General features: G+C 31.5%; 1 protein-coding gene and 1 long non-coding RNA gene across 12 annotated transcripts; one reads left to right on the top strand and one right to left on the bottom strand.

Annotated features, from left to right (window-relative positions):
* Positions 1-773: 773 nt before the first annotated feature.
* LOC111917821 (uncharacterized) lies at positions 774-10,058 on the top strand. 11 transcript variants are annotated; one of them, XR_008231450.1, is made up of 12 exons: positions 774-1,026; positions 1,764-1,797; positions 1,883-1,943; positions 2,138-2,213; positions 2,367-2,395; positions 2,469-2,583; positions 2,686-2,719; positions 3,617-3,749; positions 4,000-4,439; positions 5,265-6,378; positions 7,031-7,399; positions 8,182-10,058. It is a non-coding gene; the product is annotated as an uncharacterized LOC111917821 (long non-coding RNA). The 11 variants fall into 11 exon arrangements; XR_008231449.1 differs by lacking the exon at positions 8,182-10,058 and having other exon boundaries at positions 5,265-5,307; positions 5,987-6,378; positions 7,031-8,175; XR_008231447.1 differs by lacking the exon at positions 8,182-10,058 and having other exon boundaries at positions 5,265-6,155; positions 6,237-6,378; positions 7,031-8,175.
* A 1,419-nt stretch (positions 10,059-11,477) lies between these two features.
* On the bottom strand, positions 11,478-14,860 carry LOC111917819 (pentatricopeptide repeat-containing protein At1g08070, chloroplastic). Its single transcript, XM_023913462.3, has 2 exons — positions 14,593-14,860; positions 11,478-13,447 (listed from the first exon to the last, which is right to left on the bottom strand). The coding sequence occupies exon 2, from the start codon at positions 13,430-13,432 to the stop codon at positions 11,573-11,575; it is 1,860 nt and encodes a 619-aa protein (XP_023769230.1). The 5' UTR covers positions 13,433-13,447; positions 14,593-14,860; the 3' UTR covers positions 11,478-11,572.
* Positions 14,861-23,170: the final 8,310 nt, after the last annotated feature.

Raw genomic sequence — 23,170 nt, 5'->3', positions numbered from 1 at the left:
TGTCCTATAAATTTGGTTGATTAAAATCAGTTTAATCCATCATTCTTTCAACTAGATAAACTTATATCATCATATTTGAATACCAAGTTCTCAAAATTTCCTTCTGTTCTTTCTTCATCCAAGATATGTATCAACATTTAAACATCTAGCATATATTTATATGAAACATCATATGTAACATGACAATTTATGTATTTCTTTGTATGATTTTTTATACAGTTACATTTTGACATATTTATCATTATGAATCTAGATTGCCCTCCTACAAGTACTACTTTTTTAGATCTTAATTGCAACGAGTTATAATAAATCTCTACCATCACGAGGAACAAGACAATTACTAGTTAAAGCATGTATTAACCTTCCATTCAATAGAATTGTACAACTTTTTAAAAAACATAGTGATATTGCAATGGAACCAAAGGAAATACACATAATGTCTGGCTTATCAAGAAGAAGGGGAGAGAGATGAGAATGATACGATGGATAGGAACAATTCACAAACCAGAAGCATGTTGATGAACGAATAAATAAGAAAAGAAGGAAGTGGTGGGGTGGGGCTAAGTGGTGGGCCCATTTCTTTTTTAAATAACAAAAAATAATAATTAAAATTAAAAAAAGTTGAGGGCAAAAAAGTAATTTCATATAGATTTAACTAGAAAATTTTAATAGAGGGTTAAAGTTATAATATTCAGGGACCATTTATGTCAATTGTTTGGAATACATATGGTAGTTGGGGGGAAACAAACTGCATTTTACAAAACTCACGATCCGGAGACGTGTAGGTTAGAAAGGTTTTAATTTTGGAATTGGTTTTATAAATGACCGTTGGAATTGGGAAGCCAGAAGGTTTGGGTCGGTGTATTGGCGCATAAAATATTACCTTCTCCACTCTTCCTTCTTCACTTCACTCATCCCGCTTCGTTCTCCGAACACCGTCGGAGACGACTCATCGCGACCTCTGTAATTCAGCTCACCGGAGACACAAGCACCCCCACCCTTCGTAAGACACTCACAACCATGTCGGTAATCCTAAGAAATTATCTGTAACTTTTCATTCTTTTTCCCTCTTATTTTAGTTCTCTAGGGTTTTCTGTATTTCAGATGTTGTAATCTCCTCTGTATGTATGGATACGAGAAAAATCGAAGCATACTCTAGTTTTCTAACTATACAAGTTGTATTGCGACTTAAAAACAGAAGGAAACTACATAGTTTTCATGTAGTTTTGTTGTCCGTTTCATAAATGTTTTCTTCTTTATCTTTTTATTGATTTTTTTTCACTGTAAAATCTGATTTAGCGTGTCTGGTACGCTTGTTTCAGAATGTGTTCTTATGAATAACCAATTTTATCAGATCACGATGTTTTACTCAAATCTCTTTTTGTGGAAGATTTAATCACATAATGATTATTTTGTTTCTTGTTTCTCTTCTGTTGATTTGCACTTGAGTAATAAAATAACTCTGGTCAAACTCTTGCATGGTTTGAGTCATTGAGTGTATTAGGTTTACCATATTATAGTTTGTTGGTTTGTTTTATGAGGTTAAATCACATTTTGATTGTTTATTAACATTTTTACTCGATTCTAATCTTATTTTAATATTGCCTAACAACAAAACAACATTGTTGTCACGGGTTATTATTAGGGTCACATAATCTGCCACATTTATCAAAATATAGTTGGATTCCCCATGTTACATGACTTTTTGAAGATTGTAAAGCTTCCATATGTATTTCAGTTACTAATTTATGGTTATTTGATAGGATAACTGGAGAAGTCAAGGCAAGAAACTAAATTGTACTTTGCTGATTACTTAATATTAATATACATGCAAAATGTCTAATAGGGTAATAATGAAAAAGCCTTTCCATATCGTTTACAGGCTACAGAAGTTCAATTTGCTAATGTTGTATGCATTGGATGATGGACAACCAAATGTTGAGGTATAAATAAATGTATATGTTTACATGTTCACAACATTCATCACATGTTACTATGTTTTCCTATTAAGTAATCGTTTACTAGCCAATTTAACCATGTAGTGTTAGCTGTTTGATTTAAAACCTTCTAGTAGTGTTTTCTCATTCAAGTAGCTGACAAAAGAGCAGTTAAAAAAAGGTTATTACTGATGATGCAGGAAACAATGAGGATTCAGACTTGTACTTAGAGCCATCCATCACCAATATAAATAAAATTAGAAACTATTCCCATCTGTAAGTTTTTACACACAATTCTAAGAGTTTAAATGTTATCATTTTAAAATTATTTTTAGTTACTTGCCCCTGTAGCTTCTTCTCAACCTGATTTTGTATCAACATGGTTCCAATTTTTCAATAAAGAATTTATACTCAATGTATCCTTTGCAGACCATGAAGCCTTTGATCATCTATTACATGTAAGTTTTTAAAGTGCATTGTTTCTCATTCTCCCATTTAAATTACATGGCTTTAATTATAATGAATATGCAGGCCTTTTGGTTGTTTCTTTAAATGACACGGATCCTATCAACAGGTTTGTGGATCTTTTTAACATGAATCAGTTACCCCTGCTTCTGATCATGAACTAAATCCATGGGAATTGAATGTTAGTGCATTTCATGTGATACAATTTGTTTCCATCTTTTCATAAAGTGAAAGTTGAATGACATGGATTTTTTGACATATGTCTAATGCTTCTTCTGGTCAGCATGTTGGCTTTTTGCTCAGCAAAGAGGATGTGGGTGAGGTTCTTTCTGAAAAAAAACAGTTTTATATATCAGCATGTTGTTTTTCTTTCCTACCTTTTCTATTTTAATCCTAAGAGCAACTTAATTAGGGCGTCTGTGGTTCAAGGGTTCCATAGAAGTCTGAAGGAATTGGAATGGAAGATTCCTTAAGTTACACACTTGGTTGACAAAATGGATGGAATTGGATTCCATTAAACTCCACCAAAATCTGTATTCAACAGATTTATCATTCCTATGGAAGAATTGGAATTCCTTTCTTTATTTCTTGATTAAAAAGACTAAATTTGTCCTTACAACCAAATGTTGTTTTTTTGAATCTTACACCTTCTTCTTTATTCTCACCCCTATTTATCCTAATATACAACTCTATAAATGCAGATATTTATAATCAATTGTTATATTATTAATTAGTTACCTATCTTCATTTTTAATGGCATTTTCCTTTTTTTCATTGTTATAATCAATTGTTATAATCAATTAGTTACCTATCTTCATTTTGTCTCTTGTTCTCAACTTTAGCAGCCCATTTTGGCAATGTCTTCTTCATCTCTTCTATTTGCATGTTTAAGGAGCATAACTATATCCTAATAATCCCTGAAAAGTCTCTCTAAAAAAGAATATTTTTTTTAAATTTTGGTACTCATTTCATGATTCCATAACAGTTTTTGGTCCATGGGTTTTCAACTTTAACAACACAGATATTAAATATTTATTTCAAACATGAACCATTTTGCCCTTGTCTTCTTCATCTCTCTCATTTCCATGTTCAAGCAACAAGGGTTTTCATTATTAAATAACACCCAACAAAATTCTTCTCTTTCATTAATAAAAAAAAAAAAAGTTTCATCTGATATCTGATATGTTTAAAAATTATTGTTGTTATTGTTTCAGATCATCAGAAGACACAAATGTATTTTCAAGATCCTCTTCAAAAGAACTTTGTCTTCATGGGAGCTTCCAAGATCTCTCTCTTGCGAATGGAACTTAGAAGATACTTGATACAGTTACTACTTCAGGTGTACAGGTAGCTATAACTATGAGTCTATGACCCTGTTTTTGTATTTCCAGGAATACCCTTCTGTTCCAAAAACTTGTGCTTATTTATTATCCCCAGAAAATGATGTGCTTATTTAGTTAAAAAAAATGATAAATATTGCATGGAAAAGTCCTTCAGCACTTATTTAGTATGCTTGGTAATTCTTTACAATTTATATTTGTTATTTAGTAAAAAAAAATATTTATTTAAAAAGTGTACTTTCTTTTGGCAAATTTAGACATCAGGGAAGGGAAATGCCACATGGTGTGGTCTTTGGTGGGTTAAAATGTTAGAAACAAGTGGTCAATATAAAGAGGGTGTTGGTGTTTAAGGTAATAATTCAATTCTGTTTTTGTGAATAAAAATAAAAATATGAGAATTTTGTGAAAAAACTTAAATTTTTTGAAGGAACCTCTTTATTTAGCTGTGATGCTTGAACAGGGATCTTATTGTTGTTACCTTTTTAGCCAAACCAATGATATTAAGAAAGTATGGATTTCATCTCATTCTTTCTGATGATCTTGTTATTGCAACTTTTGTTAATATTTTAATAGATAATTTTTATTTAATATTTACTGATAATAGCAATGTATTTATAGCTTTTCATCCAAAAACAACAATCGTTAACTTGAAGAAACTCTGATTTTGGGGATTATGTTTTCAAAAACAGTCAAGAAGGTTAGGATTTGATACATACGTTTCATGCATGTAGGATTAATTTTGCCTAAATCAATGTACATTTTTGCTGTTCATGGTTTGTTTGTTTTTTTTATCAACTGTAGATTTCATATTCATATATACACACTTAATGTAAACCCTCTGGCCTTTACATTTCATTAACCATAGTTACAGATTTTGTTGTTGTGGTAGTTAGTGGTAGAACAAGGGTTTTCATCTCCTATGCTATGGTATGTGGGGGAGATTATTATTTAACAAAATAAAAGACAACTTACTTTTGTTTATGGTTTCAGTTCTTTTTAGGGCTAAATGCAATATATAACAACTTACTTTCCTTTCTTTGTGTTAAGTATCCTAGTTTCATTTTTTTTTCTATTACAGTATTCTACTTTCAACTTTTCAGATTAAGAAATTAATAATTATTTAAGTAAAGATACCATTATTATTGAAGAAAAAAATTGCAGTTAATGGTTTTTCTTTGTTTCTCTTTCATTGATTTGCGTCTTACTAGTAAAATAACTATGGTTAAAATGTTGGATGAGTCATTTGGTCTAAATGTGTTAGGTTTGACATATTGTAGTTGTAGTTGGTTTGTTTGTGAGGTTCAATCATGTATTGATTTGTCTATTAATATTTTTACTCCATTCTAATCTTATTGTAATGTTGGCTGGCTAACAACAACACCTTATTATTAAGGTCACATAATCTGCCTGCCACACTTATCAACACATAGATTGATTCCCCATGTTATATAAATTTCTAAAGATTGTAAGTAAAGCTTTATTTATGTATTTAATTTCTAATTTGTTTGTGGTTATTTGATAGGAAAAGCTGGAGAAAAATCTAAATGACCATATACAGTGCCAAGGTAAATAACCAAACCCTACGTTTGTATGTTGTAGTTGAATGTTATTTAGATGCTAAGCTATAAAATCTTATATTAAAATATTATACTTTCATAATCTAACCTATGATATGAAGACATTGTAATTTTATTATTTTTCCTATTAGGTCACTGTACTTTGAAAAACTAAACATGTTTGGTTTTGGATACCATTTATAGCATTATAAATTCAAAGTTTTTATTGTGAAGATAGTTTACTATCAAAATCTAACCAATTGCCTGCAAAATAATACCCCAAATCGTAAACTTATAGTTTCAAAATCCACCCTTTTAAGACAATGTAGTTTTAATACATTCTACTTTAGAATCTAAACTTGTTTAACCATGGTTACCAATTATAACATTATACTTTATATTTATTTTATTTTTCATATTAAGACACCATAGCTATTCATTAACAATCATTTTTTTAGTTTTTAACAGGCTTTGAGTAATTATAGTTCTCGTGTGTTAGTGAGTAATAAATACACTGTCAAATTATTCATTTCTCTTATTGGAAGTTGCATCTTTCCACATAATTGAATCTCACTCAATAAAATGTTTAAGTGAATGAAGCTTCATTGATTTAAATTTAGTCATGTAATGTTTTCTGTGTTGATTTTCATATTAAAAATATTAATTCATTTTGAATAATGGCAACAAGAGAGGCAGAGATGAATCATCAGATGATGCAGCAAGTTTCTTTACCAATGATGATGGATATCACCAAATTGGTTACGATAACAACAACCCTCAAAACATATGTTAAATTTTGAAGGGAAATTGTGGGAAATAACAAATAAGGGTGTTCTTATCATTGAATCTCAAATAAGGTTAATTATGCCTTCATGTTAGGAAATTACCATCTTCTATCCACTGATTACTAGCTGACAAAACATGGAAGTGATATGCAGGTAGCTACGAGTCTATGACCATGTTTGTATATTTCCAGAAATACCCCTCATTTTCCTAAAACATGTGCTTATTTATTACTTCGGGAAATGGTGTGGTTTGTGGTGGGTTGAAATGTTAAAAACAAGTTGGTGATGTAAAGAGGTATTAAACAATTCTCTTTTGTTAATAGAAATATTTTATACGAGAATTTTGTTAAAAAAAACTTCATTTTTTACAGGAACCTCTTCATTCAGCTATGATGCTTAAATAAGCTTTTTATTATTGTTTCTTTTTATCTAAACCAAACCAAACCAGTTATATTAAGTGCGGATTTCATTTTTAAAATCAACCATATTAAGACATTGTTTTAATTTCTTTTTTCTAGTAAGACCATGTATTTCTAATTTCTTTACCATTAAGATTTTTTTCGAAAATCTAACTACTTATATTATTATACTTTCAAAATCCAACCTGTTAAGAAGTTGTTTATTTTCCTGTTAATCTGAAGGCTAAACTTGATTAGCATTATAACTTCACTTATTTTCTATTAATATTGTACTTCAGTTATAACATGATACTATTTCTTATGAAATTATACCTTCAAAATCTAACATATTAACACACACTTGAGACACAATGTACCTTTTTTTAATCTTCTATTATGACCTTTTGTTTTACTATTAGTATTTAATAGATTTTTTTTCTTTAATATTTATTCATAAGAGCAATGTATTTATAGCTTTTCATCCAAAAACAACAATCGTTAACTTGAAGAAACACTAACAGTTTTTTTTTCTTATTATTATTTTTTTAGTGGACAACTAGGGTAATTCGAGAAAAACTTCAATTTTTTAGTTGAAGTTCTCCACTACTTTTGTCACTCTGAAATCCAATCAATACCGATGAAATGCTTAAGAGCTTGGTCAGGTTGAGATGATTATGTCTGATAAAAGCAGGACTTTAACTTGTAACCAAATGGAGTTCAGGAAATGCTAAAGCAGCTATTGCTATCTCTGTATCAGAAATTACACAGATGGATTCGTTGAACTTACCTAATTTTCCCTTATACATTTTCATATCTTTTTATCATTCTAATGTTCTGATTTGTTAAATGTGCAGACACCTGAGATTCTTCATTTGTTAAAGCAGATCAAGGAGAAGCTGAAAGAAGTTTGATCAAATGGTAAATTCTTTTGGTAGCAATATTTAACAATTTTAAACAGTACAAAATGCAATTTTATAATTTAAACTAAGACAAATATATTACATACTACCTCCGTTCCAAATTAATTTTCCACATTTGACTTTTGAAGTCTTTGTTCTTCAACTTTGACATCAAATGATAATACTTGATGCAAAATATATGAATGGATTGTATTTTAAATTTCTTTTCATTGTTATAAGTTTTATCAAGTAATATATAACACAAATAAAAATATTTAAAGTCAAAGTTGAAGAAAAAAGACTTCAAAGTCAAAAGTGGACAATTAATTTGGGAGTATATTAAAATGGAAAAAATACCATAGGAACGAAATTCGTTTTATTCCGTTTTTTTAAATTGCAAAGAAAATATGAATTCTGTCGGACTGATTCATTAGTTTTTAGTCCGCCTTTTTCCTCTATGGATTTCCATCAAGGTTCTTGAATCTTTACTTTTAAGTCCAACTGAATTTTGGAAAAAAAAAAAAGAAGCTTATATCAGATTGTGTATTGTTCCTGATATGTGGCACATAACTTTTTTTTTCTCAAGAAGTGTTGCACTGATAATGTGCTACCTAGATTAAAATGTCTTATATTTTCTGGATTTGTGTCTTATCATCTGGTATGTTGTTACATTCTTTTTTGCTATAACTTGATATTGTTTATTTTTTCTTATAATCTCTGAGGTTTTCATGTTTTGCATTTGTGTATTCCACAAGGCAAAATATATTTATGAGTTTTTAAAATGTGATCTACTAATTTCAGGTCTAGCATTCCCTCTCTTTACTTCTATAGTCAGGTTGCTGGTTTATGTCCAAGAGCTAGGGAATCTTTTTTCAAATTTGGTCCTTATTTCATGGTTTCTCAATCGCTTTTTGTACCTGGGTCATCACCTAGATGTTAAACAACATGTCCTTATCTTCGTCTCTTTCTTTTCCATTTTCAAGGAGCATGATGAAATTTCAACAAAATTTCTCTCTTTCCGAATATGTTGCAGGAGCATAGCTGAACACTAAATCCTTAAAAATAGTGTCTTTTTGAAAATATGGTACTCTCATTTCATTGTTTGATAATACTATGTTTGGTCTCTTGTTCTCAACTTTACCAGCCCGTATGTTAAATTTATGATAATGACCATTTTGCCAATGTCTTCTTCATCTCTTCCATTTCCATGTTCAGGTATCATAAATTACCCCCAACAAAATTCATCACTTTTCTTAAAAATTATATGTCATACGTTTAAGGAGCATAATTATATCCTAATAATCCCAGAAAAGATTCTTTAAAAGAAAAACATTTTTGAAATTTTGGTACTCATTTCATGGTTCCATAACGTTTTCCTTAATGAGGATTCAGACTGGTTATTGCTGATGTTGTGATCATAGTCACTTGGTTCGCTAAACTAGCCATGAACTGCGAACTAGATCGTTTCGAACTGGATCGCGGTACAAAAGCGTACCAATCACCGGTGGTTAGTGGTTCGCGATCTGGATCGTGATTGAAGGCGTACCCGATTTTGTACCAAGAGTCGGTGGGTCGATGTATCAGTTATTTCTTATTCGCGATTTAAATAGTCTGGGAACACGAACTCGCCATGGCACCTTAGATGCATGGCTCGATGTACCATTAATTAATGACTTCAATTCTCACCTTTCACATTATATTAATAGTTTGACTTCAATTTTCAATTTTCAGATTAACATTAATAGTTCACTTCATACGAAAAGTCATTATAACTAATTTCTTATTTCAAATTTTAGTTCTACACTCTTAGTCACTGCATATACCGACTTCATCATCCTCATCAGAACATCCCAATTCCATATTACTTTCTCAATATCGCAGTGGGAAAACTTAATTAGTTGAAGAGGTTGTTGATAATGGGAATGGAAAGACAATGAGGAAAGACTAATTTTGATTAGTTATGTGTCTTAATTATTTTGAATTTTTTGATGGTATTTGTCTAATGGGTTATGTATTAAAGAATTTTATCGAATAATTAATATTTGATTATTAATATCAATATATTTTTGTTGGAGCTTGGAGTCTTGGACTTAATGATTTTTTATGTGGTACATCGTACCACTTTAATTGGTACATCATACCGTATCGAACCGAAATGAACCTACCCCCTTTCGTACCGGATTTTGGGGACCTAGCGAACTACGAACCGCGAACCCGTTCCTGAACCGGAGCGAACCCCGTTCCATGTGACTATGGTTGTGATGCTAAAAACCTTCTCAGATATGTTCCAAGCCCTAGGTGAAGAAATCAACTCTGTGAGACTCACTATCGATGGATTCAGCGAGTCTGAGTGAGAGTGTGTATTTTCTCACCACTGTTGACGGTGGTGCAGGTGAGCGGAGTGTGGTGTACAAGCTGCAAGTTGCTGCCATGTTCGACCTAGAAAAGGCATTCTCTCAACCATAAAAACATTTGTTCTTTCTCCATCACCATTCAAATTTCTCAACCGCCTCAATCATCTCATCTAATTGTCTGTGTCTATTGACACCAACTCTATTCCTCTCTCCTGCACATCAGCAGTCATTAATGGTTTGTTGTTTGTTCCGCTTCTGCTCTATCTTTTCTTCTTGTATGAATAATGATTTTCCTTCAAATGGTAGATAAAAGAAACTTGTACATCGTAATTGTCAAAATTAGGTTTCAGATAGTCAAAATTAGATCTTCACAAACCAAAACTTGTTTGTTCATTACATGCCTAGATAATGAACCGAATAGAGATTAAACCAAGTTGAGGATGAAACAAAGATTTCGTCCATCACTAACTCCAAAAATGGATTAGAAACCCAGAAAAATCAATTACAACATCATGGAGACTAAATGAGAAACACATCTCCTTCAGATGAAACCCCATCTCATTCTTCTGGTTGCAGGTTTAAAACTTTTCTCCTACTATTTGTTGGTTTTATATACATTCGTTTAAGAATATGGGTAGTTGAAGATGATGTTGATGTTGATGCTTCACTGAATCTGTATTCACTTTTGACGTGGGTTTGCCTCTTTGATCTGGATTTTTCTCATCTGATTTGCAGGTTGATTTGCAGTTGAAAAGGGAGAGAGAGAGAGAGAGAGAGAGAGAGAGAGAGAGAGAGAGAGAGAGAGAGAGAGAGAGAGAGAGAGAGAGAGAGAGAGAGAGAGAGAGAGAGAGAGAGAGAGAGAGAGAGAGAGAGAGAGAGAGAGAGCTCATTTTTTAATAAATAAAATGAATAAATAATTACTAAATTTAAAAAAATGAATTTAAAAATAGAAAATAAATACCTTAGTGTAGTGTAGTAAAGTCATTTCAGTTTACAGAGGGATCAAAAACACAACCAAACTAGCTCAAAAGGACCATCAATCCAAAAAAATCATGATTTGGACAAAAACCCCTAAAAAATGTATACCATAGGGACCATTTTTTTCAATTTTGTTGAAAATATATACATTTTTAATTGTATTCTGAATGGTATAGTGTGTAATCATTGGATAATCTGAATAGGAGTTGTAGGTTTGGATAATTAATTTTTTTTTTTCGGTGAGAGATTAATGGTAATTTAAATGATCCTCGTTTTTCGTGAGAGATTTAATAGATTAATCCAGATCGAATAGAAGGAGTTAGAAATCAAGAAGAAAGAAAGAAAGAACCGTAAGAAATGGAAAAGAGAGAGAGAGAGAGAGAGAGAGAGAGAGAGAGAGGTGGGTCCTCTCATTTTTTTAATAATTAAAATGAATAAATAATTATTAGATTTAAAAAAAATGAACTTAAAAATAGAAAATAAATACCAAAGGGTAGTAAAGTCATTTTAGTTTACCGAGGGATCATAAACGCAACGAAACTAGCTCAAAATGACCATCAATCCAAAAAAGTCATGGTTTGGACCAAAACCCTCAAAAAAATGCATACCATAGGGACCATTCTTACAATTTTGTCGAAAATAAATACATTTTTAATTATAGTATGTAATTATTGGATAACTTGAATAGGAGTTGTAGGTTTGGATTTTTTTTTTTTCGGTGAGAGATTACTTGGAATTTATACGATCCTCTTTCTTCGTGAGAGATTGAATAAATGAATTTACTTCCATTCTAATTTTGTTAGTTATTACAAAATTGCAGATGTTACAATATTTTCAAAGTAATATATCGATAATGACTATCACCAATAATCTCCACAACTACATACACCATCCTTAAAACAATGAAATCTTTTCGCATCTCTAACAATAATTTCTCTACATTCAATTCGAGATATAAACTTAATAACATTATGACAATCCACACACACCCGCAAGTTCTTCATCACTCTCAACACATCACCATCCAAAGTGCTTAGAATCCCAAATGCAATCGCCAATCTTTCACTATGACAAAATACCATCTCCTCCTTCGTTTCCTCATCAACTTTTTCAAACACAACACTTGTTTCAGGAACATAACCTTCAACTTTCATCCGTTCTTTTACATACTTGAGATAACTATAAATCTCTTTTGACATCACATGTGATTGATCAAACACAAGAAACGTGTGAATTTGGCCTGTAACTTCAATGGAACTCCACCCGGGTTGCTTTTCCAACTTCAAATCTTTTATTTTTCCCCACATTTTGGCAACTTGATCCCATTTCTCACAAGTTGCATAGATGTTGGACATGAGCACATGCCATCCAGCATTAGTTGGATCCAATTCAAGAATCTTGGATACAACTCTTTCAGCCATTTCAACATTTTTATGAATCTTGCATGCGGTTAACAGCCCACCCCATATCATGGAATCAGGTTTTACAGTTATATGTTTCAGAAGGTTTTCGGCTTCATTTAATCTGCCAGCTCTACCAAGCATGTCAACCATGCAACTATAATGCTCTAAAACAGGCTTTACATTAAATTCATCAGACATTTTCTTGAAATAATACCACCCTTTTTCTACCATGCCATTGTGACTAAAACCTGACAAAACTCCAACAAATGTTATGGCATCAGGTCTTAGACCATGACTCACCATACGAAGGAAAAGAGATTCTGAAAGATGGGCAAGTCCATGCATTCCATACCCACATATGATTGATGTCCACGCGATGAGATCTTTTTTTGGCATTTCTTCAAACACATGATGGGCTTCTTCTATGCTACCACATCTAGCGTACATGTTAATCAGAGCTGAACTTAATTGTACGTTCACCACCATTTGGGTCCTTATTATTTGCTCATGCACCCATCTTCCCTGTTGTAAAGCACCCAAAGAGGCACATGACTGAAGTACCCTGACCATGGTAATGGTATCTGATGGGATCCCCAACTTCTTCATTTCATTAAAGAGTGATAAGGCATCATCGAACTTCTCATCCAGTACAAACCCAGCCATCAGGGCGTTACAGCTTGCGGTTTTCTTCACTGGCATTTCATCAAACAGTTGGCGTGCGGAACTTAAATCGCCGCACTTCCCATAGACGTCAATAAGAGCGGTGATAACAAACTCGTTATACTCGCAACCGAACCACAAAACATCAGTATGAACCCTTCGACAATCTTTAACCGACTTCAACCCAGCGCAAGCGGGCAGCACAAATGTAAACGTGAAGGCGTTCGGTTTGTATCCACTTCGAACCATCTCGTAATAAAGATCGACTGACTCTCTGTAACGACCTTTCCTTGCATAACATTTGATCCTCTCATTCCAAAGAAACAAAGGTGGGTTCTTGATGATGCTGACAACAAATCTTTCTCCAATATTCAGGCAACCAAATTTGAGGTAAGCGTGAGCTAGACGTGTCAACAGGAATACGTTCCGGGAGAAGTGAGTCTTGAGAATCTCAGCGTGAAGTTTATGAAGTTGATCAACAGAGGCACAAGTTTGGAGGGTAGAGATGTAGAAATTAAGCCCCTTTGGTGGTGTTGTGGAGACCGCTTTAGGTGCAGACAATTCTTGTGAAGCCGCGGAAGCATATTGGGAAATCTGACGAGTTCTTAAGCGGATCGGCTTCAGGAGTAGCATACACTTGATGTAACTCGAAAGCATCCGCACATTTGTTCCCTATAAAAACAAGTACATCCAAACTTCCAACTGTCCCAACTAACCATATAAATATTAAATGGAAAATGACCCTCTAAATTTCCACATTTATACTCTTTCCCAGGATTATCAATTATCATCGACTAATCCATACTAGTCTATACAAATATAAATATACATTTTTAAGAATAACTGTTTTGGAAGAAAAACTATTTACTTGATAAAAAACAACAACATACCTAGGAAATTCCATTATAATGGGATAGGAAGGTAGTCGTGTATCCATATAAAAAAAAAAAACTACTTTGTCACAATTCACAAAGATGATCTCTTACATAAAATATTTACTTTATGTATCTCATAATTTGTAACTCATCATTAGTGTTTTAATTGCTTAAACTCACATAATCCAAATTAATGTCATCACATAAAATGATACAGCATATTTGTTTTGAATTTGAGTTTGAAAGTGTGAATCTTAACTAGTCAAATAGCCTATTGAAGAGATTTTGGGTGTTAGGTGAAATCATGTATGGAGAAAGAAGATTTGAAGGGCTTTGCATAAGAAAATTATTATTCTCCAATAATTATAGTTTCTGTTGCTGTGCAAAACAGGGCTTAAATTAGGAAAAGAACAATTTTTTATTTCAAAACTAATTTTTGATTTCTGATTTCACAAAAAGGGCAACAACTCAAAATAAATCAAATCCTAAAACATTAACCTCAAAAAATATTAGGAAGAAAGGGAAAGCTTCCTGTTGTGACTTGCTTCTATGCAATTTGATACAGGGAAACAACTCAAAACAAATCAAAACAAATATGACACACAAGAAAAGGGCAACAACTCAAATCAAATCAATTTTTTATTTCAAAACCAATTATTATTCTTCCTGTTGTTTCTATGGAATTTGATACAGGGAAAGCTACAACTTTGTGAACAACAATGGCAAACAAGAAATAAAAGTCTAGCTCTCAAGCATAACCGATTTCAAAAATTATTAAGAAGAAAGGGAAAGCTTCAATTTGATACAGGTAATTAAAATTTCAGATTTATTAGAGCAAATCGGATTCTGATTTTATACATTATACATCAGATTGCATAACATGATAGCATAAGCGATTCTGATTTCAAATAGTATTAACATAACAGGAGAAGATTAGCTTACCCGTTTTTGATGAATTACAGTGATCTTGAATGACAGGGAAAGCGAGAGAAATTGCTCGGAGATGGCGAGTTCTCTTTAGCCGGCGAGATGGTGGCGAGACGGCAGCTAGATGGCGGCTAGATGGCAGCGACGAGTGAGATGGCGGTTAGCTATCGATGGAGGAGGCGGCGATTTTTGTGTCGCGCTTTTTTTTTAGGTTACGATTGAAAGAATGGGTATCGGATAACGAGGGAAGAAAGATAACAGAGGGGTAGAAGCGTTCTTATTCCCAGTCAGCTTACAAAGCTGACCGGGTAAGACATTTGACCGAGTCAGCCTATATCTCTGACTCAGACCCAGTCAGACGGGTATCAAACACCCCCTAAGTTTGTATTATTTACGCTGCATTGATATACATATGGCACCCATAAACTACTTAAAAGTAATCGTCCCTCTCCTTTGTTCAAAATTGTATTTTTTAACTTGGATCATTTTTAAGGGGTGTTGCTTCTAAAAATAGCTTATTAATTTTTCAAAAAACTAATAAGTTCAAAAAAATATTCAGGCATCTAAAAATAGCTTTTGAAAAGTTTTTACATAGACAAAATATGAAGCTTTCTAAAAGCTAGAAAATCATGATTTTTTTTATTACATTTCAAGGTTTTTAACAGCAAAATTACAAAAGTATTTGGGCATTTAAAATAGCCTTTGAAACAGTTTTTTGAAGCTTTTACATAGACAAAATTTAGAGCTTTCTAAAAGCTAAAAAATCATTGGTTATATGTTTAACTGTGAAACTATGAAAGTGGTTATATGTGTTTGCATTGCCTTGGTTTGATGTTAGTTGTGTTAATTGTTAGTTTGTTTACATCTTCATATTATGTAATTCTCAAATAATGGATGAAAACTACACTAATGTTGTTAAATGTGAACCATCTAAAAAAGAATAGAACAAAATGTGTATGGGATAGTAAAACCTTGAAGAAGTTCGTTGATGTGTGCATGATTGAATTTAATAAAATGAATAGAAATGGTGGTCACTTCAATAAGATTGGGTGGGAGAAATAGGAAAACATATGAAGGAAAAAACAGGGAAACCTATGACAAAATACAACTTAAAAACAAATGGGACAACATGAAAAAATATCGGAACCTTTATGACCGGTTAATGAGGCTTGAAACTGGAATCGGTGGGACGAGAAGCTTAATAGATGCATGGCCTGAATGGTGGGAGGAAAAAATAAATGTATGCTTTACTATTCTTTTTAATTATTTTATGTTATGATTGCATAGTGAAATCGATGAATTAAACATTGTTTATTTTGTAGACGAATAAAGACTGTGCCAAATTTAGGGACGCGGATTTTAGCATGTTCGGCACTAAATATGTTCTTTTGTTTTGAGATTCTGTTGCCACTGGAAATCAGACTATGACTCTGTTAGAGTTTCAAATGAAGAAAATATGGAGAGCAAATGAGATAGTGATGAAATCAATTTAGATTATGAACTATTTTTTATCGGTTTCCTTGAAAGTAGTTCAGGTAAACGGAAGAAGTCTAAGAATGTCGGCAACAACCGATCAACCAAGAGTAAAACTTCAATTTATGAGGAAAAAGTAGATGCTTTATTGGATGCCATATCAACGAAAAGCACACAAACGTTTCTACAAAATAATTACTCGCCTACAATATCACATTACATGGCGGTTGTCATGAAGTTTTCCGGTTTCAATGAAGGTTCCAAAGAGTATTCACAAGCATTGCTTGTCTTCACCAAAAACCAAAATTGTGAAGCTTTTAAGTTTCCAATGAATGGTGAAGCGAAGATGGAGTTCCTTAAGTTACTAATAAAATAATGATTTGTGTTATCCTTTGACATCATGTGTTATGACTTTGGCTCATGGATGTAGCAATAGATGTGTTCAATAATTTTTTTAATCATTCCGATGAAACGATTCATAGGCTTTTCCATTTATTTTTGGCATTTGTACTTAAGATGAGTGTCAACATCATCAAACCAGCCGAAAAATATAATGATGATGTTCCAAAATATATAAAGGCATCAGTTCCATAAAAGGAGGAAATGAAGTACATTGGTTGAAAGGAATATGCTACAAAATATATAATGGGTTTTTGTGATTTTAACATGTATTTTACATTTGTGTGGGCCATATGGGAGGGGATTGAACATGATACAATAATTTTCAATGAAACCTTACAAAGACCGAATCTTCATTTTCCACATCCAAGGGGTGGTTAATGTAATTTTTTTATACACACAAGTTCTATGCTTTTAATACTTTTTTGAAACGGATAACAAATCTTTGTTTTATTTACAGATAAATAGCATGTTGTTGATGTCGGATACCCAAATATTAAAGGGTATCTTGCTCCATACAATGGTACTAATATTCGATATCATATACCAAATTTTTGACATGGACAGACTGTTGCTATGCATACGCCTTGTGGATCGAAAGAGACATTTAACTATCACCACTCATTATTGCGAAATATCATTGAAAGAACTTTTGGAGTATGGAAAGCTATATGGGTGTTATTAAGAGACATGCATCTTAATTGCAGGTGCAAGAACCAAGTGCATATTATGATAGCATCGATGGTGATACATAACTATATTAGAAAGGCTAGTAGGTTTGATGAAACATTTAACAAGGCACAACAAGAATACTACAATCCCACAAGAGGTGACGCTAGTAGTGAAGGTCATGAAGAAAGTCCATTTACATGTTGCATGAATAATGATGATTCGTATATGGAAGCGATACAGGATATTATTGCACAAGATATAATGGAATTGTATGGATGAATGTAATATTATGTTACTTATGATATTTTTATGAATTATTTACAATTTGTATTCTACTTTTGTATAAACTCCATTTTAGTATTATTATTATTGTATAATAAAAAAAACTATTTACTTTGTAAAAGAAATTGATATTATATATTTTTTAAAATGTGAGTTATTACATGGGAATATTGACCTAATATGCAAGAGGATATTAGGATTGTAACCATTAAAGTTTCTCCTTTAGCATTTTATCCGATAATGCTCTAGTAACGGATAAGGTAGTTAAGTGCAGGAATGGTTGTTGCTTTTCTTCTTATGATGGTTGCACTCTCTTGTGCGTATCGCTCGAATGTAGTTTATAATAGAGTTTGTGTACTATTCTAGCATGGTATTGATTGGTAGACTGGTATTTAATGACCAAAGATTGGATGTGGGGGTATACGTTTGAACTATGTATGAGAATTACTCATGTTAAGAGTGCTAAGATGAATGGTGTAGCTTGCAACATGAATAGAAATGGTAAAACATATGTAGTACATATAGTGCTATATATTATGCATATCGAAAGAGAAATGTTCTTGTAGATGTATGATAAGGAAACAATTATAGTTTAACCACAATTGAGATAAATGGTCAAGTTAATATTTAGGTATGGTGGAAACACCAGTTGTATACCTGAATATGAATGATATATGTTTAGAACCACTTTTACATAAAGAAAGCTAAAAAAAAGGTATATGTAAATGATTGTTCCATGTAGGACAAAATATGAGAAATACTACCAAGTACATAAAATGGGCTATATTAGGTTAAGAATGTATTAGGATATGCTGTAATATCTATTGCAAATGGATTGGTAGAGAAATTTTATTAGTTAAATAAGAATGCAAGAAAATAGCAAAGTAGATTGTTATATTGTGTAATGTGAGTTAGACTAGAAATAACCATGAGAGAAATCATGGAATTAAATAAAGGATGCCCATGAAAATTTTGAAAATATTTTGAGAACAAAATCATTTTAAGGAGGAGTTACTGTAACATCCATAAATTTTGAAATAGTTGTCTATAGGTGAATAATTGACCAAAATGGGTAATTTGGTAATTTGTATGAATATCATGAAAATATGAAGATGTAGTTTCGTTAATTAGTTAAAATACATTTAAGTCATTTTTAGGATAGGGTATAAAGTTGGTTCAAGTGAATAACATCGTAAAGCAGTGCAATGGGACCATAGGGGTAAAATGGGGATTTTTATGATATGTATTGCCAAATTTGTGGCTTAATAGGTTAATACCTATAGGAACTTAGTCATAAGTGACTTTATAGAGTTGTAAAGCTCATTCCCACCTTTGTGTGGATATAAAGTTCATGGAAAATAGACTTAAGATGAGGAAATGATGCATTATTGATGTTTTGAATAGAAAATGGGCAAAGGTAGAATATAATCAACAACGTAGTTTGCTGAAACGCAGGAAACACGGTGCAACTATGTTAAGGATGTGGCGTGAAAAGGTGAAATTTAGCTCAATACTCAATTAAGATTTAAGCCGCGATGCGGCCACACCAACTTCGAATGGGTTTTAATCTGTGTAAACAGAGCAGTCAAACTCTTATCCTCCTAACTTCGATTTAGATCTCAACTAGGGATAAATTAATGGGTTTCAAACATCTTTATGATTTAGGAATTAAATTATGCAAGCCATAATCTTTGGAAGCTCTCAAATTTATGATTTTTCTCTTTAGTGGATCTTTAAGATTCAATGGTGAATTCTTGAGTTTAGCTAGAAACTTGAATTAATCGACTTATGTCTAGATTATGATATTACTATAAGTTATTAGAGGACACAGACAAGCATTATATGATGTTTCCATGGTGAAATTTAAGAATTTTATTAGTAGGAGTTATAAACCGTAAATTGTGAAAGTCGTGAAATTGGAAAAAATAAAAAATAAAAAATAAGGGCTTAATGAATTAAGCCATATGGAAGCTTAATACATGAAGCATAATTGGTTTTGACACAAAAAGTTGAAATGATAAATTAATAATCAATTAAGTGATAATTTTGAATAAGGATTGCAATTATGTTGTTAATGTGTTAAGACAAGTTCAAAGGAGCATGGCATGTTATGTGAATAGGTTTTTGTCAATAGATTGATCGAGTGCATTGATTACAGATTTAAAGGTCAAAGTGATAGTTAGTCTTCAGTAACCAGCAAGGTGACTCATTTGGAACATGTACATAAGAAATACATCGCTTAATGTATTAAAGATCATGCTTTAAAGTACTCTTTGCAAGAGTAAGTATTTTTTTTTTGTGTTTATATGATTCTTTGAATAAAATAATTATGATGTTATATAGTGTTACTAAATGGTTGGTTATGGATTTTTTGTTAGACATAACATTTTATTTGTAATACAATCCTTAATGAATTCCAGATTACGAAATAAGAGCATATCCCAGGTTGATTATATGAACTCTTGTAAATATAACAATTGTAATCAAATGATAGAAGTGAGTCGTATATACTTGTTATGGAGGAATACATGAATAGTACTTAATGATTTAAGTGCTTATTTGATCACGAAAAAAATACAAATATAGCAACGTACTTTTATTTATTTGTTTATTATAGCCATAATTGGGAACATTTTTGAAAGTACAACACTATAAGTAAGATGTTATAATAAGCATGTATATCTTGCATTTAAGAGGCAAAATATACTGAATTTAAAGTAGTTCATGGTAATTGCAGAAATTATAAAATAATAGCATGACCAAAGGCTATTGAGAAATATATTAGTGAAAATCTAACTCATAGATGCATAGTAGTTACAGAAAATTTTACTTGATCTTACCCAAATGCAAATAGAGTCCTTGGATTATGCTTTTCTTTCCAACCACTTAAGCAAATTTAGTTGCAAGATATCGGGTTGGCTATATGTGAAACAATATATATTGTACCTGTACATGGAACCCAAACCATTCCATAAGCATAAACTTGCAGGAAAAACATCAACTTCAGTAATAATAGACCATAAACATAAACTTTAGTGATAATAGACCATAAACATAAGTTGGATTTAAAAGCAATCATTTTCTCAAGCCACTATTGTAGCATCTTTTCCCTTTTCAACCTATAACAGATGAAACAGATATAAACAATATATCTACTCCCAACAAAAGAAACAGATATAAGTTAATTTGTAACTCAACCAAAAATTTAGGTTCACTTGACTATAACCAATGTATGCTCTTTAAAATAAGTTACACAACAATTATTTAGCTCAACCCTAACACTTATCCTGTGAAAATCAATTAAATCATCTTTTAAGTTTGGAAAAGTTTGACAAAACTGAAATGGAATACAATGACATACTGATAAATACAAACATACAGAGATACCAAGGAGTAATTTGAAACCAAAAAGATTAGGGCTTACATTCATATAGTTGCAGGGAATTAAAATCTTTAAGAAATCGAACATACAGTTGAAGCAGATATGGTGGAGAATGGCGATGGGAGCAGGGCGACGACCGTTAGTGGGAGATGTGAGGCGGGCCTGACTTGCAGGGAATTAAAATCTAGAAGAAATCGAACAAAGATTAAGCATCTACATTACATTCTTCAAATTAATAAATAAAAAAATAAAAAAATAAATAAAAAACTAGGTTTTAGCTTTGTGGGAGAAGAAATCGAGCAAAGAGGGGTAATGACGGATGAGCTATGCTGCCGGAGAGGGAAGGAACGTCGGAAAATGGGTGAATGCGTCGGAGAAGGGACGAGCAACGAGGGGGTTTTGGGTGGCGTTCACAGAAGACAAAAGGTGGGAAGACAGAAGCGAGAAGGAGTCGATTTGAAGGTAAGCGTAGGAGTCGATACCTGGAGGTGGAGGCGGACAATAAAAAATAAGAAACCCTGAACTGAAGAGGCCCAAAAAAAATATGAAAAAAGGGGGTACAGGACTCGAACTCGGGTATATTGAATACAAGACAATCGAAAACACCACTTGGCTGGAAATGCCACATCCGTACCAATCTTGACCGGTGAACCTTTTAACCACTTCCATTATTATTATTATTATTATTATTATTATTATTATTATTATGATTATTATGATTATTATTATGATTATTATTATTATTATTATTATTATTATTATTATTATGATTATTATGATTATTATTATTATTATTATTATTATTATTATTATTATTATTATTATTATTATTATTATTCAGCTAATTATTATTATTATTATTATTATTATTATTATTATTATTATTATGATTATGATTATGATTATGATTATGATTATGATTATTATGATTATTATTATTATGATTATTATTATTATTATTATTATTATTATTATTATTATTATTATTATGATTACTATTATGATTATTATTATGATCATTATTATTATTATTATTATTATTATTATTATTATTATTATTATTATTATTATTATGATTATGATTATTATTATTATTATTATTATTATTATTTTTATTATTATTATTATTAGTAGTAGGAGTTATAAACCGTAAATTGTGAAAGTCGTGAAATTGGAAAAAATAAAAAATAAAAAATAAGGGCTTAATGAATTAAGCCATATGGAAGCTTAATACATGAAACATAATTGGTTTTGACACAAAAAGTTGAAATGATAAATTAAAAATCAATTAAGTGATAATTTTGAATAAGGATTGCAATTATGTTGTTAATGTGTTAAGACAAGTTCAAAGGAGCATGGCATGTTATGTAAATAGGTTTTTGGCAAGAGATTGATCGAGTGCATTGATTACAGATTTAAAGGTCAAAGTGATAGTTAGTCTTCAGTAACCAGCAAGGTGAGTCATTTGGAACTTTTACATAAGAAATACATCGCTTAATGTATTAAAGATCATGCTTTAAAGTACTCTTTCCAAGAGTAAGTTTTTTTTTTTTTGTGTTTATATGATTCTTTGAATAAAATAATTATGATGTTATATAGTGTTACTAAATGGTTGGTTATGGATTTTTTGTTAGACATAACATTTTATTTGTAATACAATCCTTAATGAATTCCAGATTACGAAATAAGAGCATATCCCAGGTTGATTATATGAACTCTTGTAAATATAACAATTGTAATCAAATGATAGAAGTGAGTCGTATATACTTGTTATGGAGGAATACATGAATAGTACTTAATGATTTAAGTGCTTATTTGATCACGAAAAGAATACAAATATAGCAACGTACTTTTATTTATTTGTTTATTATAGCCATAATTAGGAACATTTTTGAAAGTACAACACTATAAGTAAGATGTTATAATAAGCATGTATATCTTGCATTTAAGAGGCAAAATATACTGAATTTAAAGTAGTTCATGGTAATTGCAGAAATTATAAAATAATAGCATGACCAAAGGCTATTGAGCAATATATTAGTGAAAATCTAACTCATAGATGCATAGTAGTTACAGAAAAGTTTACTTGATCTTACCCAAATGCAAATAGAGTCCTTGGATTATGCTTTTCTTTCCAACCACTTAAGCAAATTTAGTTGCAAGATATCCTGTCGGCTATATGTGAAACAATATATATTGTACCTGTACATGGAACCCAAACTATTCCATAAGCATAAACTTGCAGGAAAAACATCAACTTCAGTAATAATAGACCATAAACATAAACTTCAGTGATAATAGACCATAAACATAAGTTGGATTTAAAAGCAATCATTTTCTCAAGCCACTATTGTAGCATCTTTTCCCTTTTCAACCTGTAACAGA

This window comes from Lactuca sativa, chromosome 4 (genome assembly GCF_002870075.4).
Source record: "Lactuca sativa cultivar Salinas chromosome 4, Lsat_Salinas_v11, whole genome shotgun sequence".
Taxonomy (NCBI): domain Eukaryota; kingdom Viridiplantae; phylum Streptophyta; class Magnoliopsida; order Asterales; family Asteraceae; genus Lactuca; species Lactuca sativa.
Note: the sequence above shows the minus strand (reverse complement) of the source record. Positions and strands in the feature narration are given on the sequence as shown.